We start from the raw sequence: 22,002 nt of genomic DNA, 5'->3' as shown, positions 1-22,002 counted from the left end.
GAGACATAGCTACAGTGTACATGTGGAATCTGACTTTTAAACGTGACCTAGTGATTTTTTTTAAGCAGCTGTTTTGCTGGACCAGCTTTCAGCTTTGTAAATTTCCCCTTCCCCGGTTAGAACTCCTACTCCTGCTCAATCTTTGTCCCTTTCCAAAATGATGCTTCTTTTTAATTCATTACTGGGATGTGAGCTGCCTGGCATTTATTGCTTATCCCTATTTGCTCTTGAGAGCTTGAAGGTAGTGAGAACTGCAGATGCTGGAGAGTCAGAGAGGATAAAGAATGGAGCTGAAAAAGCAGGTCAAGCAACATCAGAGGAGGGGGCGAGTTGTCATTTCAGATCAGAACCTTTCATCAGGACTGGGTGAGGGGAAGGGGCTGCGAAAGAAATAGATGGAAGGGGCTGGGGCTGGGGGAATAGTGGGTGGGATGGCAATAGGTAGATGCACGTAGGAGTTGGCTATGATTGGTCAATCGGAAGGGTGGAGCAGATAGGTGGGAAGGATGATGGACAGGTAGCGTCAGGTTAAGGGGGCAGGGTGGAGAGGAAGGGTTAGGCCTAGGATGTGGTAGGGTGTGGGGAGATTTGGAAGCTGCTGAACTCTACGTTAAGGCCATATGGTTGTAAGCTCCCCAGGCAGAAGATGAGGTGTGTGTGTGGCCTTGTGTTGACAGTGGAGGAGGACTAGGATGGACACGTGGTGGGTGGGAGTGGGAGGGGGAGTTGAAATAGCTGGCAACCGGAAGGTGAGGTTGATTGGAGCCAGTGGACCATAGATGTTCCCTGAACCAGTTCCTGAGTTGGTGCTTGGTCTCTCCAATTGAGAGGAGACCACATCAGGAACAATGCAATAACTCAGGTTAGAGGGAATGCACGGGAATCTCTGCTGGGACTTGGAATGATTCTTTGGGGCCTTGGAGGGAGGTAAGGGGGGGAGGTGTGGGGGCAGATTTTGCACTCTCTACAGCTGCAGGGCAAGGTTCCAGTTGTGGAGGAAGAGTTGGTGGGGAGTGTGGACCTAAGGAGGGAGTCACAGAAGGAACAGTCCCTGGGAAAAGTGGATAGGAGGGAAATACCATTTTAGTGGTATGGTCAGACTGCAGGTGGCGGAAGTGGCAGAGAATGATACATTGTACTCGGAGATTAGTGGGGTGGAATGTGAGGACCAGGGGGACTCTATCCTTGTTGTGTCTGGGGGGGTGGGCAGAGATGTGGAAAATGGAGGAAATGCAGTTGAGGGCATTGTTGATCATGGAGGAGGGGAAATTGTGGTCCTTGAAACAGGAGGACATCTGGGATGTCCTGGAGTGGAAATGCTCTTCCTGGGAGGTGGAGGAATTGGGAGTAAGAGATCGCATTTTTGTGGCGGATTGGGGGTGGTGGGTGCGGTGTGGGAGGAGCTGTGGGAGTTGGTGGGTTTATGATTGATGTTAGTGCTGAGTTGGTTGTCAGAAATGGAGACAGAGAAGTCAGGTCGTGATTGAGGGGGTGCCTCCTCTCATCACCAAACCATCATCTCGAAGATCATCCACAATCTCATCGCCTCGGGAGATCCCCCATCCACAGCCTCCAACCTCATCGTTCCTCAACCCTGCACTGCCTGTTTCTATCGTCTCCCTGAAATTCATAAACCTGACTGCCCCAGTCAACTGATCATCTTTGCCTACAGCTCCCACAGCTACCTTGATTACACCTCCTCCTCTTACTCCCAATTCCTCCACTGTATCTGCTCCCAAGATGAACAATTCCATTCCAGGACATCCTACTTCAAGGATCACAATTTCCCCTTTCTCGTGATCAACAATGCCCTCCATCACATCTCCTCAATTTGCCGCACCTCTGACTCCCCCCTCCCAACCACAACAAGGATGAGTCACTCTGACCCTCACATTCCACCCCACTAATCTCCGTGTCCAATGCATCATTCTCTGCCACTTCCGCCACCTGCAATCTGACCCCAGCACCAAAATGATGTTTCGCCTCCCTGCCCTTATCTGCTTTTCACAGGGATCATTCCCTCCAAGACTCCCTCCTTACATTCACACTCCCCACTAACTCCTCCTCCACACCTGGAACCTTCCCCTGTGTCCGTAGAAGGTGCAAAACCTGACCCTACAACTCCCCTCCTCATTTCTGTCCAAGACCCCAAAGAATTATTCTGAGGCCCAGCAGAGATTCCCGTGCACTTCCTCTAACCTGAGTTATTGCATCAGTTGCTCCTAATGTGATCTCCTCTGCATTAGAGAGATCAAGCATATACTCGGGGACTGGTTCAGGGAATGTCTATGGTCTATACGTTCCAATCAACCTCACCTTCTGGTTGCCGGCCGTTTCAACTCCCCCTCCCAATCCGCCCACCACGTGTCCATCCTGGTCCTCCTTCACTGTCAACTCAAGGCCACATGCAAACTGGAGGAAGAACACCACATCTTCTGCCTGTGGAGCTTATAACCATATGGCCATAACATAGAATTCACCAACTTCCAAACCTCCCCATCCCCCCACCTCATCCCAAGTCCAGTGCTCTCTCTCCACCCCACCACCTTAACCTGATCCTACCTGTCCATCTTCCTTCCCACCTATCCTCTCCACTCTTCCCACTGACTAATCACAGCCAAATTCTACCTAAATCTATCATCTTCCCACTCACCGTTCCCTAGCGCCAACCCCTCCCCCAATTTATTTCACAGTCTCATTCCCCTCACCCAGTCCTGATGAAAATTTCTGACCTGAAACGTCGACTCCCCTCCTCTTCTCATACTGCCATTGAGAGCTGCCTTCTTAACCCACTGTAGTCCAATCTAACAGTATCGTGATCACTATCTGCAAAATGATCAGTCACTGGTTCTGCTTCAACCTGGCCAGCTTCATCTCCTAAGAGCAAATCTAGAATTGTGCCCCGTCTCACTGGACCTGATAGGTGCTAGCTAACAGAGATCTCAGTAATTCAACAACTTGGTGCTTTCTGTGTCTTTCATACTATTTGTTTCTTGGTTAATCTTTGAGTATTTGAAGCCTCCAATTATTAATACTTAATCGTTTTTACATTCAGAAATTTGCCTAGATATTTGCTTCTCTACTTCTTCCCCATAATTTGGAGGTCTATGGTAGATATTTAGCAGTATTTGTTTTTTTAAAATCAATCCATATGGCCTCATTTGATGCTTAATTTAGTATATCATCTGTCCTCACAGATCTTTTAACTAATGATGCTACACCCCCACCTTTCTTATCACTTTCTCTATACTGTCTGAAAACCCTATATTCTGGGAGGTTGAGCTGCCATCCTTGCCCCTCTTTAAGCCAAGTTTCTGTTTTAGCAATGATGTCATCCTGCCATATGTGTATCTGTGTCCTCAGCTTATCTCCTTTATTCATTACGTTCCTGCATTGACTTGTATACGTTTCAATCCTGCCAATTTTTGTACTGTATGTTTCTGATCTCTGGTTGCTCTGCCATTTAGAGTTACTCATTAAGTTTTTGCCTCTGAATTTTGCCTCGGATATCCCCCAAACCTAGTTAAAACTCTTCCCAACAATCTCTTTGTGAGAATATTTATCCGAGTCCCCTGTCTAGTCCATCTGGCTCACACACGTTCCACCTTCTGCACAACTGCTTGCAATGAACCATAATGTGGTATCCCAGCCTTACACCAACATTCCAGACATATGTTCAATCCATCAATTCTCCTGTTTCTGTGCTCACTAGCACATGGGACTGGGGGTAATCCTGAGAAGATTGCTTTTGCGATCCTGCCTTTCAATTGCTAACTCATTCTCTGAAATCTGTTTTCAAGATCTCACCCCATTAATATCTAAGTCATTGGAGTAAGCATGGACCACAATGACTGATTAATCATCTTTCCCCAGAAGAAAGTCCTGCAAGCTCCCTGTTTCATATTTTATCCTGTCACCAGGAACACAGCATACCATCCTTCAGTCAAGTTAACTGCTGCAGAAAAGCCTAACTGATACCTTGATTAACTCTGATTCAGTGATAGTAAGGCCATTGAATGACAAGTGGCAACGTTTAAATGGTCTCTTTTTGGAAGTTGTGATTGGAGATGGTCATTGACATTGCACACAAAAAGACCATGTGCATGAACGGCTCTTACCTGACAACGATTGTCTGAGGAAGGGTCACTGGACTTGAAGTATTAATGCAGTTTTCTCTTCACAGACACTGCAGTAATTTCCATTTTTGTTTGTGACACCCATTTTCAAGTTCACTTCTAAGGGCAATGCCTTCCCAGACTACTCACATGACAGATTTGATGATGGGTCCCCTTCCCATTGAACAAGGGCTAGGGTGGCTGAGCTTCAAAAGTTTACTCCGGTACGATGATTGAGCCCATTTCTTCTTCAATTAGATCTAATTTAACTGCAGAAGCTCTGTGCTGTGTTTTCTAAATCAAGATAATGACAAAGTGGCTAATTTTAACACTGTTTCACTTATGTCGATTTCAGTTCTTGGGTATATCAGTTAACATCACATTCAGTCAAATATCTGAGGGAAGGAGAATTTGTTGAGCCTCTTCACACGGAAAATACAATATTGGGAAATAGGAATCCATTAGAAATGTACAAATTCTGTATGGAATATTTGTTTTGTTCATTCCCTGGATATGGGCATCACTAGCAGAATGGCCACTTCTTCGGAACCCCTCTCCCCCCATCCTTGAGGTGATGACAAGCTTTCTCATTGAACTGCTGCAGTCTGTCTGGTGATAGTGTTTTCAAACTATTGTTAAATAGGCATTTATGGAATCTTGACCCAGCATCATTGAAGGACTGATGTTCTATTTCCACCTCAGGGTGGTGTGTGACTTGAAAGAAAATCTTAACATGATGGATATGCTGCCCTTTCCTTTCCAGACATTAGAGGTCACAGGTTAGGAAGGTGCTGTGGAAGGAGCAATGCATCTTGCAGAACAGCTGTTACCCACAGCACTTATCAGGTGGTGGAGGAAATGGATGTTAAGCCTAATAGATCAGCAACCGATAAAGTTGGCTGCTATGTCCAAAATGGTGTTAGCTTCCTTGGAAGTTGTTGCAACGTTCATCCAACTAAGTATGGGTATTCCAGCACAGTCCCGATCTGTGCCTTGTATGTTGGAAAGAAACTTTTGGGAGTCAGGAAATGAACTGCTCACCACAGAAAACTCCCTGACTCTTATAGCCACAGTGTTTCTATGGCAAATCTAGTTATATTTCTGGCAAATCGTGACTCCACAGATGTTAGGGAATTTAACAATTAGAATGCCTGAACATCAAAGGGCAATGATAAACTTCTCTCTTGTTGGAGAGATTCGTTGCCTGAAACTTGTGTAGCACTAATGATACTTACCACTTCTTAAGTTGGATATTTCTCAAATCTCATTGCATTTGAACATGAAATATTTCAGTATCTGAGTAGTTGTGAATGGTGCTGACACATAAAAGTAGAGAGGTTTTGGTAAAGCTACAAAAAGCACTAGTCAGACTAAGGCTTGAATATTGTGGACAGTTTTGAGTCTCTTATCTAATGTAAATGGAGTCATGGAGTCATACAAAAGGGAAACAGGCCCTTTAGTCCAACTCATCCACAACGACCAGCTTTCCTCAACTGAACTAGTTCCATTTACCTGTGTTTGGCCCATAACCCCCTAAACCTTTCCTATCCATGTACCTGTCCAAATGTACTTTAAATGTAATTGTACTCATCTCTACTACTTCCTCTGGTAGCTGGTTTCATATGAAGACTCCCCTCTGTGTGAACAAGTTACCCCTCAGGTCCCTTTTACATCTTTTCCCTCTCACATTAAACCTATGCCCTCTAGTGTTGGACTCATCTACCCTGGGGAAAAGACCTTGGCTATTCGCCTTATCTATGCTCCTCATGATTTTATAAAACTCTGTCAGGTCACCCCTATGCTCCAGGGGAAATAGTCCCAGTCTATCAGCTTCTCCTTATATCTCTCAAATGTTCTGGTCTTGGTAATATCCTTGTAAATCATTTTTGCTCCCTTTCCAATTTAATAATATCCTTCCTATAGCAGGGCAACTAGATTTGTATGCAATACTCCAAATATAGCCATACCAATGTCTTGTACAACTGAAACATGATGTACAAACTCCTATACTCAACGCTGATGAAGGCAAGCATGCCAAAAGCCTGATTCACCACCTTGTCTACCTGTGATGCAACTTCCAAAGAACTAGGTACCTGTACCCCTAGGTCTGTCTGTTCGACTAGGGCTGTATCCTTAACTGTGTAAGTGCTGTCCTGGTTTGTTTTATCAAAATGCAACACCTCACAATTATCTGAATTAAACACCATCTGCCATTTCCCCGTCCACTCGCCCAGTTATAGTTCATAGAGTCATAGAGATGTACAGCATCGAAACAGACCTTTTTGTCCAACTCATCCATGCCAATCAGATATCCTAACCTAATCTAGTCCCCTTTGCCAGCACTTGGCCCACATTCCTCTCATCCTTTCCTATTCATATACCCATCCAGATGCCTTTCAAATGCTGCAATTGTACCGGCCATCACCACATCCTCTAGCAGCTCATTCCATACATGCACCACCCTCTGCGTGAAACATGTACCTTTTATATCTGTCCCCTCTCACCCTAAATTAGGCCCTCCAGTTCTGGACTCCCCCACCCCAAGGAAAAGACTTTGTCCATCTATTCTATCCATGTCGCTCATGATTTTATAAACCTCTATAAGGTCACTGCTCAGCCGCCGACGCTCCAGGGAAAACAACCCCAGCCTGTTCAGCCTCTCCCTATAGCTCAAATCCTCCAACCCTGGCATCGTCCTTGTAAATCTTTTCTGAACCCTTTCATATTTCACAATATCCTTCCGATATTGCATGCAACATTCCAAAGGTTGCTCAAGACCTTGTTTTACTCTTTGATAACCTTCTTCACTGTCCACTATATCACCAATTCTGATATCATCAGCAAACTTACTAACCATGTTTCCTATATTCTCATCCAATTTGTTTATATGAATGATGAAGAAAAGTGGGCCCAGCACCAATCCTTGTCCACCACCAGTCTGGACAGCAACCCTCGAGCACCATCCTCTGTCTCCTAACGTCAAGCCATTTTCTTTTGTATCCAATTGACTAGATCTCTCTGGATCCCTTGTGATCTAACCCTACTAACCAGTCTACCATGTAGAACATTGTCAAAGGTATTGCTAAAGTCCATGCAGACAATATCCTTCATCTATATTCCTGGCTAACTGTTCAAAAAGCTCAATTAAATTTGTGTGACATGGTTTCCCCTCATAAAACCATGTGGACTATCCCGAATCAGTCCTTGCCTTTTCAAGTGCAAGTAAATTTCATCTCTCAGAATCCCCTCCAACCACTTACCCACCACTGCTGTCAAACTCACAGGTTTGTAGTTCCCAAGCTTTCCTTGCCACCTTTTTAAAATAATGGCACTATATTAGCCACCTTCCAGTATGCCGGCACCTCATTCATGGCTGTTGATGTTACAAATATCTCTGTTAGGGGGCTTGAAATTTCTTCCCCAGCTTCCCATAATGCCCTGGGATACACTTGTTCAGGTCCTGGAGATTTATGTAGTTTTATGCATTTTAAGATCTCCTACACCTCCTCTTCTGTAATGTTGACTTTTTTCAATATTTCAGTATTTATTTCACAAATTCCCTAGCTTCCATGTCTTTCTCCATAGTAAATACAGATGCAAAATATTAATTTAGGATCTCACCCCTCTCCTTTGGCTCCACACATAGACAGCCTCATTGATCTTTAAGGAAACCTATTCTCTCACTGGTTATTATTTTGCTCTCAATATACTTATAGAATCTCTTTGGATTCTCCTTTACTCTAGTTGCCGAAACTATCTCATGTCCCATTTTTGGACTCCAGATTTCCCTCTTAAGTGCACTGCAACACCCCCTATACTTCTCAAGGGATTCAATTGATCCCATCATCTATACAGTCTTAGAGTCATGGAGATGTACAGCATGGAAACAGACCATTCGGTTCAACATGTCCATGCTGACCAGATATCCCAACCCAATCTAGTCCACCTGCCAGCACCTGGCCCATATCCCTCCAAACCCTTCCTATTCATATACACATCCAGATGCCTTTTAAATGTTGCAATTGTACCAGCCTCCACCACTTCCTCTGGCAGCTCATTCCATGCATGTACCACCGTCTGAATGAAAACGTTGCCCCTTAGGATTCTTTTATATCTTTCCCCTCTCACCCTAAACCTATGGCCTCTTGTTCTGGACTCCCCCACCCCAGGGAAAAGACTTTGTCTATTTATCCTATCCATGCCCCTCATAATTTTGTAAACCTCTACTAGGTCAGCCCTCAGCCTCCGATGTTCCAGGGAAAACAGCCCCAGCCTGTTCAACCTCTCCCTATAGCTCAAATCCTCCAAACCTGGCAACATCCTTGTAAATCTTTTCTGAACCCTTTCAAATTTCACAACATCTTTCTGATAGGAAGGAGACCAGAATTGCATGCAATATTCCAACAGTGGCCTAACCAATGTCCTGTATAACCGCAACATGACCTCCCAACTCCTGTACTCAATACTCTGACCAACAAAGGAAAGCATACCAAACGCCTTCTTCACTATCCTATCTACCTGCGACTCCACTTTCAAGGAGCTATGAACCTGCACTCCAAGGTCTTTTTGTTCAGCAACACTCCCTAGGACCTTACCATTAAGTGTATAAGTCCTGCTAAGATTTGCTTTCCCAAAATGCAGCACCTCGCATTTATCTGAATTAAACTCCACCTGCCACTTCGCAGCCCATTGGCCCATCTGGTCCAGATCCTGTTGTAATCGAAGGTAACCTTCTTCGCTATCCACTACACCTCCAATTTTGTTGTCACCTGCAAACTTACTAACTGTACCTCTTATGCTCGCATCCAAATCATTCATATAAATGACAAAATGTAGAGGACTCAGCACCGATCCTTGTGGCATTCCTTTGGTCACAGGTCTATAGTCTGAAAAACAACCCTCCACCATCACCCTCTGTCTTCTACCTTTGAGCCAGTTCTGTATCCAAATGGCTAGTTCTCCCTGTATTCTGTGAGATCTAATCTTGCTAACTAGTCTCCCATGGGGAACCTTGTCAAATGCCTTACTGAAGTCCATATATATCACATCTACTGCTCTGCCCTCATCAATCCTCTTTGTTACTTCTTAAAAAAACTCAATCAAGTTTGTGAGACATGATTTCCCACACACAAAGTCATGTTGACTATCCCTAATTAGTCCTTGCTTTTCCAAATATATTTACATCCTGTCCCTCAGGATTCCCTCCAACAACTTGCCCACCAGAGATGTCAGGCTCACTGGTCTATAGTTCCCTGGTTTGTCCTTACCACCTTTCTTAAACAGTGGCACCACGTTTGCCAACCTCCAGTCTTCCAGTACCTCACCTGTGACTATCAATGATACAAATATCTCAGCAAGAGGCCCAGCAATCACTTCTCTAGCTTCCCACAGAGTTCTAGGGTACACCTGATCAGGTCCTGGGGATTTATCCACGTTTATGTGTTTCAAGACATCCAGCACTCCGTGGGCGGCACGATGGCATGTGGGCGGCACGGTGGCACAGTGGTTAGCACTGCTGCCTCACAGCGCCAGAGACCCGGGTTCAATTCCCGCCTCAGGCGACTGACTGTGTGGAGTTTGCACGTTCTCCCCGTGTCTGCGTGGGTTTCCTCCGGGTGCTCCGGTTTCCTCCCACAGTCCAAGGATGTGCAGGTCAGGTGAATTGGCTATGCTAAATTGCCTGTAGTGTTAGGTAAGGGGTAAATGTAGGGGTATGGGTGGGTTGTGCTTCGGCGGGTCGGTGTGGACTTGTTGGGCCGAAGGGCCTGTTTCCACACTGTAAGTAATCTAATCTAATCTAATCTAATCTAATCTAATCTAATCTAATCTAATCACTTCCTCCTCTGTAATATGGACATTTTTCAAGGCGTCACCATCTATTTCCCTACATTCTATATCTTCCATATCCTTTTCCACAGGAAAGACTGATGCAAAATTCTCGTTTAGTATCTCCCCCATTTTCTGCTGCTCCACAAAAAGTCCACCTTGCTGATCTTTGAGGGGCCCTATTCTCTCCCTAGTTACCCTTTTGTCCTTAATGTATTTGTAAAAACCCTTTGGATTCTCCTTAATTCTATTTGCCAAAGCTATCTCATGTCCCTTTTTTGCCCTCCTGTTTTCCCTCTTAAGTATATTCCTACTGCCTTTATACTCTTCTAAGGATTCACTCAACCTATCCTGTTTATACCTGACATATGCTTCCTTCTTTTTCTTAACCAAACCCTCAATTTCTTTCGTCATCCAGCATTCCCTATACCTACTAGCCTTTTCTTTCACCCTGACAGGAATATACTTTCTCTGGATTCTCGTTATCTCATTTCTGAAGGATTCTCATTTTCCAGCTGTCCCTTTACCTGCGAACATCTGCCCCCAATTAGCTTTTGAAAGTTCTTGCCAAATACTTGACACATATCTCCTTTTCCTTGATCAGAGCCTCAATATCTCTCGTCACCCAGTGTTCCCTACTCCTGCCAGCCTTACCCTCACACTAACAGGAACATGCTGGCCTTGAACTCTTGTTATCTCGCTTTTGAAAGCCTCCCACTTGCCAGATGTCCCTTTACCTGCAAACAGCCTCTTCCATTCAATCTCTGTAAGTCTTCATCACAAAGGGTTGTTGAGGTTGCTACATTAAGTATATTCAAGACTGAGATATGCAGGTAAAGTAAATAATCAGGAAAATGAATAGAATATTAGTTTTATTGTGAGGAGAATTGGGTACAAGTGTAGGAAGGTTATACTTCAGTTACACAGGTGAGACTGTATCTGGAGTACTGTGTACAATACTGGTCACTGCATGTATGGAAGGATGTTAATGCACTGAAACCAGCTCAGAGAAGGTTTACTAGACTAATTTCTGGAACTAGTCGATTGATTTATGAGGAAAGCCTAGACAGAGTAGGCCTGTATTTCTGGAGTTCAGAAGAGTCAGTGTTGATTTAATAGAAACATATATGATTCTGAGGGGACATAACTGTGTGGAGGTCAAAAGAATGTTTTAAAGAAGAACCTAGAACTGGGGGGGGGGGTCATTGTTTAAAAATACGGGTCGTCCATTTAATACAGATGATGAAACCATTTTTCTATCAGTGGGTTGTGAGTCTTTGAAATTCTCCTCCTCAAGATACAGTGGATACAGGACCTTTAAATATTTTCAAAGCAGATGTAGATAAATTTTTGATTGCCAAGTAAAATTACTCCACGAAGGTCAGTATCTCGTCACCAATTATTTATGTGTGCATGACACTCACCCAACTAGCTCAGAGCCAGCCCCGAGAGTGAACAGAACCCCTGACACTCCTGTTCATCTCTGTCAGCCAGGGCTCCATGTTTGGACCAGATTAACAACCACAACAGGGAATTCATATTCTGTGCGGTCCACCTGGCTGACCTTGTTCCAATCAATATATCTTTCCCCAACTAGGTCCTGGGACCTGGACCCATTCTTCTTCCTGTAGCTTCTCCTGGGGCATTTTTACACTGGGTCTAGTTCCTCTGAGTCTACCTCAGATACTGGCGATGTGTACTGGACCATGGTGGTGAGGCTGCCATGTCCATCTCATTCTCAGAGGTTTCTTTGATGCCAGACAGAAGGGGAGAACCCATGGGTTTCGACAGCCTTGTCAGATGGTCTGAGGGGCCAGGTATGTTTTATTCCTGCTCCATCTGTGAAGTTGCAGCTTTCTTGTGGTCTATGTGCTTGTTTAGGAACGTCTCACCTATCCGAACTTTATATATCATGGGGCCTGACCTCATATCGATCGTGCCTTTTACCCATGCGGGGCCATTCCTGTGGTTTTGACACTGAACATTTTCTCCTGAAATAAACAACCTCTTTCACTTAGGGGAGTCATTGACATTCCTGATGCTGTTTCACCCGCCCTCCCTTGCCCAGGCCTAGGAAGATCAGGTTTAACCTTGTGCAGAGTCTTCCCCTCATTAGCAACTCTCCTGGAGCTGTCCTTGTAGTTGTGTGAGGGGTGATCTGATAATCAAACAGGAACCAGGACAGAAATTGGTATTGCTTGAAGTTGTAGGCTGTTTCTTTAAGCCTGCCTTCAAAGTTTGGACTGCTCTTTCCATCAGACCATTGAATGCTGGATAGTATGGAGCTGTCCTTACATGTTAAATGCCACTTGACTTTAGGAAATACTCAAATTGCTTGCTGGGAAATGATGACTTGTTGTCTGTGACTAGCACCTCTGGGAGTCTGTATATTGCAACAGATGCCTGCAGCTTTTCTATTGTCATCCCCATGTTTGATGAATGAACTCTCTGCACATCTAACCACTTTGAATGGGTGTCCACAATGACTAAGAACATAAAGCCCATGAAATGACCTGCATAGTTGATGTGTAACCAAGTCCAGGGATTACCTGACATTCCCACGAATGTGGGGGAGCTGCTGATGGTACTTTTTGTCTTTATTGGTATTCTGGACACTATCCCACCAATACAGTTATGTCAGCATTCAATCCAGACATAACTTCTTACCAACATCTTCATTTTTTTGGATGGCCCTGCTGCAGTTCAGCCAGTATCTGGCAATAAATTTTGTTCGGAACAATCACTCTTATTCCCATAATAATATGCCATCCTCTACTGTGATCGGGGTTCACCAGGTCCAGAAAGATCTTCATAGAATCCCTACAGAATGGAAACAGGCCATTCGGCCCATCAAGTCCACACTGACCCTCCAAAGATTAACCTGCCCAGACCCATTCCTCTACATTTACCCCTAACTAATTACACATCCCTGAACACTATGGGCAATTTAGCATGGCCAGTTCACCTAACCTGCACATCTTTGGATTGTGGGAGGAAACTGGAGCACCCAGAGAAAACCCACGCAGACAAGGGAGAACATGCAAACTCCACACAGACAGTCACCTGGGGCTGGAATTGAACCCGGGTCCCTAGCGCTGTGAGGCAGCAGTGCTAACCACTGAGCCACCGTGCTGCCCCATGTTTCTGGTTGTGATTGCCCTTTTGTTTCCCACATCACCACAAGCTGTTTTAGTTTTGCCAGGATGGGATTTTTTTTGAGTCCAAAGTCTGATATTGTCAGTGCTGACTGGAAGGGGGTCAGAATGTTTAAGACCAGAATGGACTCTTCTAGTGGTGGCACTACCGGTGGTGTATCCACCAGGGGAAGGTGGCTCAGGGCATCCACATTTGTTACTTAGCCTCCAGGATGGTGTTCCAACTTGTAATTGTATGCACTCAGAATAAGAGCCCACTGCTAAATTTCACCTGAAGCTATCAGCAGCACGGCCCTGTCTTCTTTAACTAGCCCTTGCCACATGATGCTGTACGGGGAGGTATTGCATGTCAGCACCACATCTTGCTTGGGACTGTCGTGGACCAACACCTTAGATGATGATAGATGCTTCTTCACTTTCCTAAGATTACATTTTGGCTACAAGACCATTACCAAGGCTGGCCCTTTTTCAATAGCAGGTGTAAGGGTACCAGGATGGAGCCGGGTTATGTATGAATTTTCCATAATAATTCACTAACCCAAGGAAAGACATACACTCCGGTACAGACATGGAGACCAGGGCAGTTTTGATCACCCTTACTTTATCTTCCAATGATTGTAGCCCTGGCTTGTCAACTCTGCAGTCCAAATAGATCACTTGGGCGACCTGGAACACACATTTTTTTCTCTCCTAAGGCATACACTTGCCTTGTAAAATGCTCTTTGTTGGTCTTCCCGGTCATTAGCAGATGAATAGTGATCTGGGGTAGACCTTGTAAATTGTTCTCCATTGTCTGCTGGAAAATGGCACAGGCTGATGATGGCAGCTTTGTACACTGGCACAAACCCTTATGGGTATTAGTTGTAGCATACTTCGAGGACTCCTCGTCTAACTGTAATTGCAGGTACACGTGACTCATGCCCAGCTTCATGAAGGACAGCCCTTCTGCCCGTTTGTGTATAAATTCTCTGTGTGAGGGATTGGGTATTTATCCAGCTGTGAAATGCGGTTTATTGTTTGTTCGAAATCTCCACAAAGGAGAACCGACTCATCACATTTCAGAATCACTACGAATGGTGCAGCCCATTCTGCAAATTACACTGGCTTGATGATTCCTTTGCTTTCCGGGCTCCTGATTTCTGCCTCTACTTTTGCACATAAGATAAATGGCACTGGGTCTTGCAAAATTATGGAACTGCTTCTTGGTCAACATGTAAGATGGCCTTGGCTCATTTGATAGTCCCCAGACTTTCCTGAAAACTTCTGGGTCTTTCATTAAGACTTCACTCAGGCAGCAATTTTCTCATCAAAAAAGGTTGAGCCAAGCAAGTTGAATCTTTCTCAAACAGTTTCACCCCGTCAATCTTGGGCCCGAGCCTTTTACTACATTTTGTGATATCTGAATCAGCCACTTCTCATATGAGACCGTAACCGATGTTGTACCCTTAATTTGTACAGGTTCCCAGGTGTATGTTCTCAGCCTGGCTGAAGTCTTGCACAAACTTAAAAGTTGGAGTCCTGAATGAATTTTAGAAAAGACTGGTTCTGCAGTCACTGATACAGCTGTGCCAGTATTAGCCTCCATTAGAATTAGGTGACCATTTAACCAGACATATATTTTGCTTGGTTCTGATTTGGTGCTAAGCAATTTCAAACCAGCTGTAGGTAGACTTTCTAGGGTGTGCACTGTCTTAGATACAGGCCTATGAGTTCTCTTACTCAATTCAGTGTGGTGGGGACTCTTTAGCTGTCTCAAATCCACATACTGGTAGCAACTACAATGCCCTGCCAACCTGGATCATTGAGAACATTTTAACTAACCAGTGTCATTTACAAAATACCTTGCAAGAACTGTAACAAACTCTACATTGGACAAACAGGCAGAAAACTAGCCACCAGGATACATGAACATCAACTAGTCACAAAAAGACATGACCCACTCTCACTCGTATCCTTACTTACAAATAAGGAAGGACACCACATCGACTGGGACAACACATCCATCCGAGGACAAGGTAAACAAAGACATGCATGAGAATTCCTAGAAGCATGGCATTCCAACCAGAACTCTATTGACAAGCACATTGATTGGATTCCATTTACCACCCTCTGAGAAAAAGAACAGGAAATGGCATCACCACAGGAAATGACATCACCACAGAAAATGACATCACCAACTCAAGGAACCCTAAACATATAAATAGAAAGCTGGTCACTAAAACCAGTGCTTCACCGGAGGCTCACTGATGATGTTACCTAGTATGGTGATGAAACATCTGAAAATGAACCTTCCAGCTCAGCGAGCAAACATACATCCAGAACCTCAACCTGAGCTACAAATCTTCTAAAAACTCGTGAAAATTTTAACCATTTGGCTGAGGTTTGGCTTTGTTTTGGGGTTTTGCTGTGGGCTGACCTAGAGTTCCTCTGTTCAGGATGTGTATTGAGGTTATGCAATTGCCTTCATTAAAGTGTGTTCCCCAAACTCAGTTGGCCTGGCAAGAGTATCCACATCCATCAGATTACTCTGTAACTCATAAGCTCCACTTGCTACTTTCTAATGACAAAGCCAGTTATAGCGCCTGTTTGAAGTCATGTTGGGCTTCAACAAGTGGGGCTTTTGCATGGTCACATCATTAAACCCACATACCAAACGGTCTCTCAGAATCTCACTTATGGTTAAACAAAATCACGTGTCTCTGCCAGATGTCTTAAACTCATCAAGATTCCCGATATGGATTTCCCTGGATCTTGTACTGCTGTGTAAAATCAACAGCGTCTCAGATTTAGAGGAGACTTTGGGTCATAATATTCCTTAACAAAAACCATCAACTCTCGAAAGGTTTTAGAATCTGGTGTCTCAGGGAAAGATAAGCTCCTAATAACTGATAAAGCTGCAGGTCCACAAGCTGTCAGGAGAATTACTTGGGCTTTTCATCTGTCCCAATGTAATTTGCCTGAAAAAAACACACTCTCCACATACTGGGTCCAGTCTTTGACGGCAGAATTGAATGAGTCAAACTTCCTAAATAGTGGCATGATGCCAGAAATGCTTACCCTTACACAAAAAATGACTTTTGTGAGTGAATCTCTTCAGGGATTTTCTTCTCTTGTGTTTTTCTCTCATTGCCACTGAAATAACTCTACCAAGGCCAGTATCCCATCACCAAGTCACCTTTTTTTAACACATGCATAGTACATGACACTGACCAAGCTAACTCAGACTCACATCCTGGAGTGAACATCTGACACACTTGTGTATTTTTTTTTCTTTATTTCTCGTTTCATTTTCTTTTTTTTATTTAAACCCCCACACTACCGCCTAACTGCGGTAGTGTTTATTCTTTCCCCAGCAACCATGTTGTGTGTGTACAGGTGTGAGACACAGTGAAAGACACAAGGTGCACAAATCTTTATTCAAATTTCCACCACCAGGAAGAAAGAAACACGCGAGTGGCCAGTGACAAGCAGTGCCCTTCACATCAAAGGGCAATGCTGTGTGATCAAACAGTGAAAGGGAGGGCAGGGATCACACTTGTTTATATCTGTCAGCCAGGACTCCTTGATTGGACCAGATCAACATCCCTAACCAGGGAACACATTTTGTTGAGATCCACCTGGCTGACCTAATTCCAAACACTACACCTCGGATTATCAGGATATACGTAGAGTTAAAATTAAAATCAGATCAATCATGATCTACAGAATGGCAGAGAAGGCCTAATGGGCCAAATGGCGAAATCTTGTTCCTTGTTTGTACATTTGCAATTCTCAACTACAAATCCCCAAAGAATAGCTGTCTGCTTGGAAATATGGCAGAGGAATAGAAGCATTTAAAAGTGCTTGGATGAATATTTGAATAAAAATGATGTCAGGGTCACATGGAAGAGGCAGAAAAAAAGGCAGTGAGTCTTCAGACTCATCCAGAGAGCTGGCACAGACACATTGGGCCAAATAGCCTCCGGCACCATAACACTTCTGTGACACTTCTGTGACATTGAATGTGTGCAAGTGGAAATAGGATTATGTCGTAGACCATTTTGTCTGTGATAGGCCTTCAATCCCACTATCCTTACTGTATACATAGGAATGCAATATTGTTCCTCTGAAGTGTACACCTTTATTGAATCAATATGTAAATAGAGGCACGTATTTGCACATCCATGTCAATTTACATGTCGGCATTTATTTCACATGCAATCACTCCGCCGGTTTACCCTGATAAGTCCAAACTAGAATAACGTTGTGCTTATTGGAACTTCACACACAAATCTCTCTTACAATTAACACCTTTAACTTGTACACAGCCCCAAGCGCCTAATGTGTTACAATTACCAACAGGGGGTGTCAAAAGTGCAAGATTTCAAGGAATAAGCTTCTTCAGGTTTAACTCCGCCCCGAGGGGTGATACCAGCCTTTCCCTCCTCCCCTCCGATGTGTTTTTTTGCAATCGGTCGGCCAATAGCGGGCCCTGGGGGTGGGGGCACTGTTGACTCTCGGTTTTATTCGTTAAAGTTGTGGATGAGGAAGGTCGGTGGCTGATGAGGAAAGAGAAACGCGTGTGACAACGTCCTCACATCACACGGGTTTCACGCTGTCTGTCCGGGAGACGGCTTCCTCATCGACCCTCCCCCAATTCAACCCTCATTTACAACCTCCAAGCAGCGTGTGTGTATTTGTGCAAGATCCTGTAATCTCTCAGTAGCGGAACTGCGTTGTCGTTAAAGCTCTGGATCGCTGTTAGCCCCACTGCTCCAGCCATTGTATCGCTGAAGAGATCGGACTGAAGGAGGCAGTCAGGAGTAAAGCTGCTCTGGTTTTAAGAGCGTCTGCAGTCAACAAGTTCCTCATAGCTATTGGTATCTCTCGGGATCCCTTCTTGCCTTGCCTTAAATGACTGATATCGCACACCTACTTCCAACATTCCTGCACTCATTTTTTTACGGATTCTGCAACCCATTAGGTTTTGTTTCACACAATGTTGAAGGTCCTAACCAAAAAACTCAGAGCACAAACGTTGAATGAGATCCAGCCCTTTCAGCTGAAGGTGAGTAGGGTGCAGTGTATTTTTCCAACTTTGTTGTTTAGCGTGTGGGTAACCTTGCCATCTTATGAATGGGCCATGTGACATGTTGAGAAAGAAGGCAGTCTCATGGCTATTCTGAAGACACTGAGTTATTAATTATTCGATTAGTCTGCACGATCGCTAGAACATGCTTGAGACCAGACGATTAAGTTAGATAGTATTTTTTTTAAAGTGATACTTGAATGCATTTCTTAATTGATCTCCGGTTTAATGAGACATTAACTTTTGAGACAGCTGTCGATGGGCACTACACATCAGTTATTGGTTTGCTCATTAATGTGCCATTATTGTCAAAAGAAAAGTTCATGTAAAGTTGCCGCTTTCTTTTCTGTTTTCCCTTCCCGTACCTCCTTTCACTGCTGTGTCTGTCAAATAATCTTTTCCTGGTGCCGGTGGTCAGTTATGGCTATTCCCTGAGTTGGAAGGAGGGCCTGGATTGAGCCGCGGGCACTGCTTCCTTCTCGTGTGACGAAGGTGTTGACCTCAATTTGGAGGCTGCTGAATGCATTGGGGGAAGTGGGTGATGGGTAGAAGAAGGCTTGGCATTTGGACAGCCTGTAACACGGATCCCCTTGGTGGTGCCACAGAGTGGTTAGTTGGCTGGATGAAGTCCATCTATTGACCATTCTTAACTTGGCCCCCTCCCTCTCTTACACCCCAACCTTCATCCTTCAAACCTTGCCCCCAAGTCAAAAGGAAAACGCCTGCCAATTCTGTTGGGGGCGCATAGTGGTCTGGGATTGGGGTGGCAGATGACCCAGTCTGCACTGCTCCCATGGTTTCTGATCCTGTCAGATTCAGCCTGGCACTGGATTGCAGAGGGCAGTGACAGAAGGACTAGGGCACCAAATGTGCTCATCCATCCTGTAGCCCAAGCTGACCAGGCTGATGGCTGGAAACATAAGACTTGTGGCATCAGAGGATTTTTTTGTGAAACTTGAAAGGGTTTGGAAAAGATTTACAAGGATGTTGCCAGGGTTGGAGGACTTGAGCTATAGGGAGAGGTTGAACAGGCTCGAGCTGTTTTCCCCAGAGCGTCGGAGGCTGAGGGGTGACCTTATAGAGGTTTACAAAAATTTGAGGGGCATGGATAGGATAAATAGACAAAGTCTTTTCCCTGGGGTGGGAGAGTCCAGAACTAGAGGGCATAGGTTTAGGGTGAGAGGGGAAAGAAATAAAAGGGACCTAAGGGGCAACTTTTTCATGCAGAGAGTGGTGTGTGTATGAAATGAGCTGCCAGAGGAAGTGGTGCAGTCTAGTACAATTGCAACATTTTAAAAGGCATTTGGATGGGTATATGAATAGGAAGGTTTGGAGGGATATGGGCCAGGTGCTGACAGGTGGGACTAGATTGGGTTGAGATATCTGGTCGACATAGACTGGTTGGATCGAATGGTCTGTTGCTGTGGTGTACATCTTTATGACTCTATGGTGATTTGCTGCCGCTTGTAGTAGCTGAGTTAGCATTTGTGCATTTAACATAAGAGCATGATCCAGATTGATTTGTTGATGGAATAGAAGAAGTGGGGTGAAAGGAAGCTCCTGTGACATTTGGGATGTATGGCTTGTTGCTGTGCTGCTTATTCTTCTTCTGTGTCTGAGTGGGCATGACACACAAGATGAACCTACCTTTCTCAATACTGGCCATTGGAAGACTGTTTATTGGATTGGAAGCCAGTTTTAGTTTGGTACAGTCAAGGGAGACAATCATGTGAGTTTTTAGCTATTAGATGTGATGTTTCCAAAGCTCTGGGATTGTTCTGTAGTCTCGGAAATAGGAATTTTCCTTTAAGACAGGGCTGGGAACAGCAATCAGATAACTGACAGCATTAAGCAAAACTACTTTTATAAAGTGTAATCAAAATGTGATAAAAATAAAGTTAGAGATGATAAATGGTTGTTGAATTGGATGATCCCTGTCTACCAATCTGCTCATGAGTGTTTGCTTTTCCAATCAGTTGGATAACCAGTGGTGGGTGTATAGAGGTGACTAGAGACAGGAGCCTAGGACAAAAGCTCCTGGATCAGGTCCAACTTGATTTGACAACATGACAAAGGTGTAGAGTTGTAGAGTCACACAGCATGGAGACAGACCCTTTGGTCTGACCAGTCCACGCTGAATATGTTCCCAAATTAAACTAGTACCATCCACCTGCACTTGGCCCATATCCCTCAAATCTTTCCTATTCATGAACCTATCTTTTAAACATTGTAACTGTACCTGCATCCACCATTTTCTCTGACAGTTCATTCCACACGAACTCTGTGTGTAAAAAAAAAAGTTGCCCCATGTCCTTTTTAAATTTTTCTCCTCTCACCTGAAAAATATGCCTCTTAGTTTTGAACTCCTCCACCATAGGGAAAAGACCCTTGTCATTCATCTTATCTATGCCCCTCATGATTTTATAAACCTCAATAAGTTCACCCCTCAACCCCCTATGCTCCAGTGAAAAACGTTCCAGCCTTTCCAGTCTATTTTTCTATCCCAAACTTTCCATTTCCAGCAACATTCTAGTAAATCTTTTCTGAATCTTCTCCAGTTTAATAATATCCTTCCTGTAACAGGCCAAGCAGTATTCCGGAAAAGGCACCACCAACGTCCCACACAACTTCAACATGACGTCCCAACTCCTATACTCAAACATCTGAGCAATGAGGGCAAGTGTGCTAAATGCCTTCTTAACTGCCCTGTCTACCTGTGACACACATTTCAAAGAACTATGTACTTGAACTCCTATGTCCCTCTATTCTACAACAGTACCCTGAACCCTGCCATTAATTGTTTAGGTCTTTCTGATTTCTGTATTTTCTGAATGCCCATTCCCTCCTCATAGCCTAATGCCCTACTAAACATTTTAAATGAAGAGTTTTGTCACACCACCTTGATTTCCAATTCCTTTCATGATGGATTATCTCAGTTTATAAATGTTCTGTGTTTCTGCGTGAATGCTTATGAACTTATACCACTCCCATGGGAGAGAAAAGCTTCCTATGTCTGAGTTTATTTCCATTCATGTGAGCCTAACTGGCAAGACTAGTGTTTTTCCATCCCTAATTGCCCTTGAAGGTGGCGTGAGCTGCCATTGTGAAGTGTGGTAGTCAGTGCAGGGTAGGTATACCCATAGTGGTGATGTGGAGTGAATTTGGCCGAACAATCATATTCTGATTTTCAGATGATGTGACCTGCTGCCCTAGTTCTGGGTGGCAGAAGTCATGGGTTTGGGAGATGCAGTTTGAAAGACCTTGGCAAATTGTTGCAGTGCATTTTGTATATCTGTTTCTAAGATTAATATTAATCTGGAGGGGAAAAAAAATAAGCTGAATCATCAGCAACCCTGAGCAAAGTTGATGGACTGATCCTTCAGAGAGTAATATTGCTCCAGCCAATACATTGTCCCATTGTCTGATTGTTGCTTGTTGAATGAAATACGATTTCACAGTTTCTAAATGTTGGTGCAGAAGCAACAAATGCAGTGCTCTGACAAGAGGGGCCCACCAGCATATTTGTGGTGCAAAGGAATTCTGTTAAGCTTCATCAGATATAATGTGACAGGGGCACACTTGTGTCAACAAATTGGTGATTGCATCCAGCCTTGTAAACTTACAATCACTTTTCTCCTCTCATGCAAATTTCTCCCTTTTGTTCCTGAAAAGATTGACTGGGGCACATATTCTGGGGGCCAGCAGCTGTCTGGTACCTGCTGCCTCTGTGTAAACTAGTTCCCTGTCCTGTACACCCATTACCTCTGATCCATGTTTTTCTCATTTTTAAAGAGCCCTCAATTTTTAAAAAAAACTTGCATCCTTGCTTTCCAATTCC

At 44.2% G+C, this 22,002-nt stretch overlaps 1 protein-coding gene across 6 annotated transcripts in view; it reads left to right on the top strand.

The window, feature by feature from the left end:
• The window catches only part of LOC122548499 (uncharacterized), a 172,672-nt gene that overhangs the window by 51,075 nt on the left and 99,595 nt on the right, over window positions 1-22,002 (top strand). Inside the window, exon 1 of one of the 6 annotated variants that reach the window (XR_015754504.1) lies at window positions 17,603-18,143. The exons of 1 other annotated variant lie outside the window; for it this stretch is intronic. Coding sequence is in view for 3 of the 5 variants with exons in the window: in XM_087983492.1 (XP_087839618.1) it covers window positions 18,075-18,143 (69 nt within the window). In the remaining 2 variants the exon portion in view is untranslated. Of the gene's footprint in view, window positions 1-17,602; window positions 18,144-22,002 lie in introns of those variants that run through there. 4 more of the 6 variants (XR_015754503.1, XM_087983492.1, XM_087983501.1 and 1 more) reach the window with 4 other exon arrangements.

This window comes from Chiloscyllium plagiosum, unplaced genomic scaffold, assembly GCF_037043375.1.
Source record: "Chiloscyllium plagiosum isolate Xiang-an unplaced genomic scaffold, Cpla_swu_hap1 HiC_scaffold_3, whole genome shotgun sequence".
NCBI lineage: Eukaryota > Metazoa > Chordata > Chondrichthyes > Orectolobiformes > Hemiscylliidae > Chiloscyllium > Chiloscyllium plagiosum.
The sequence above is the reverse complement of the archived record's forward strand: the minus strand, read 5'-3'. Positions and strand labels throughout refer to the sequence as shown.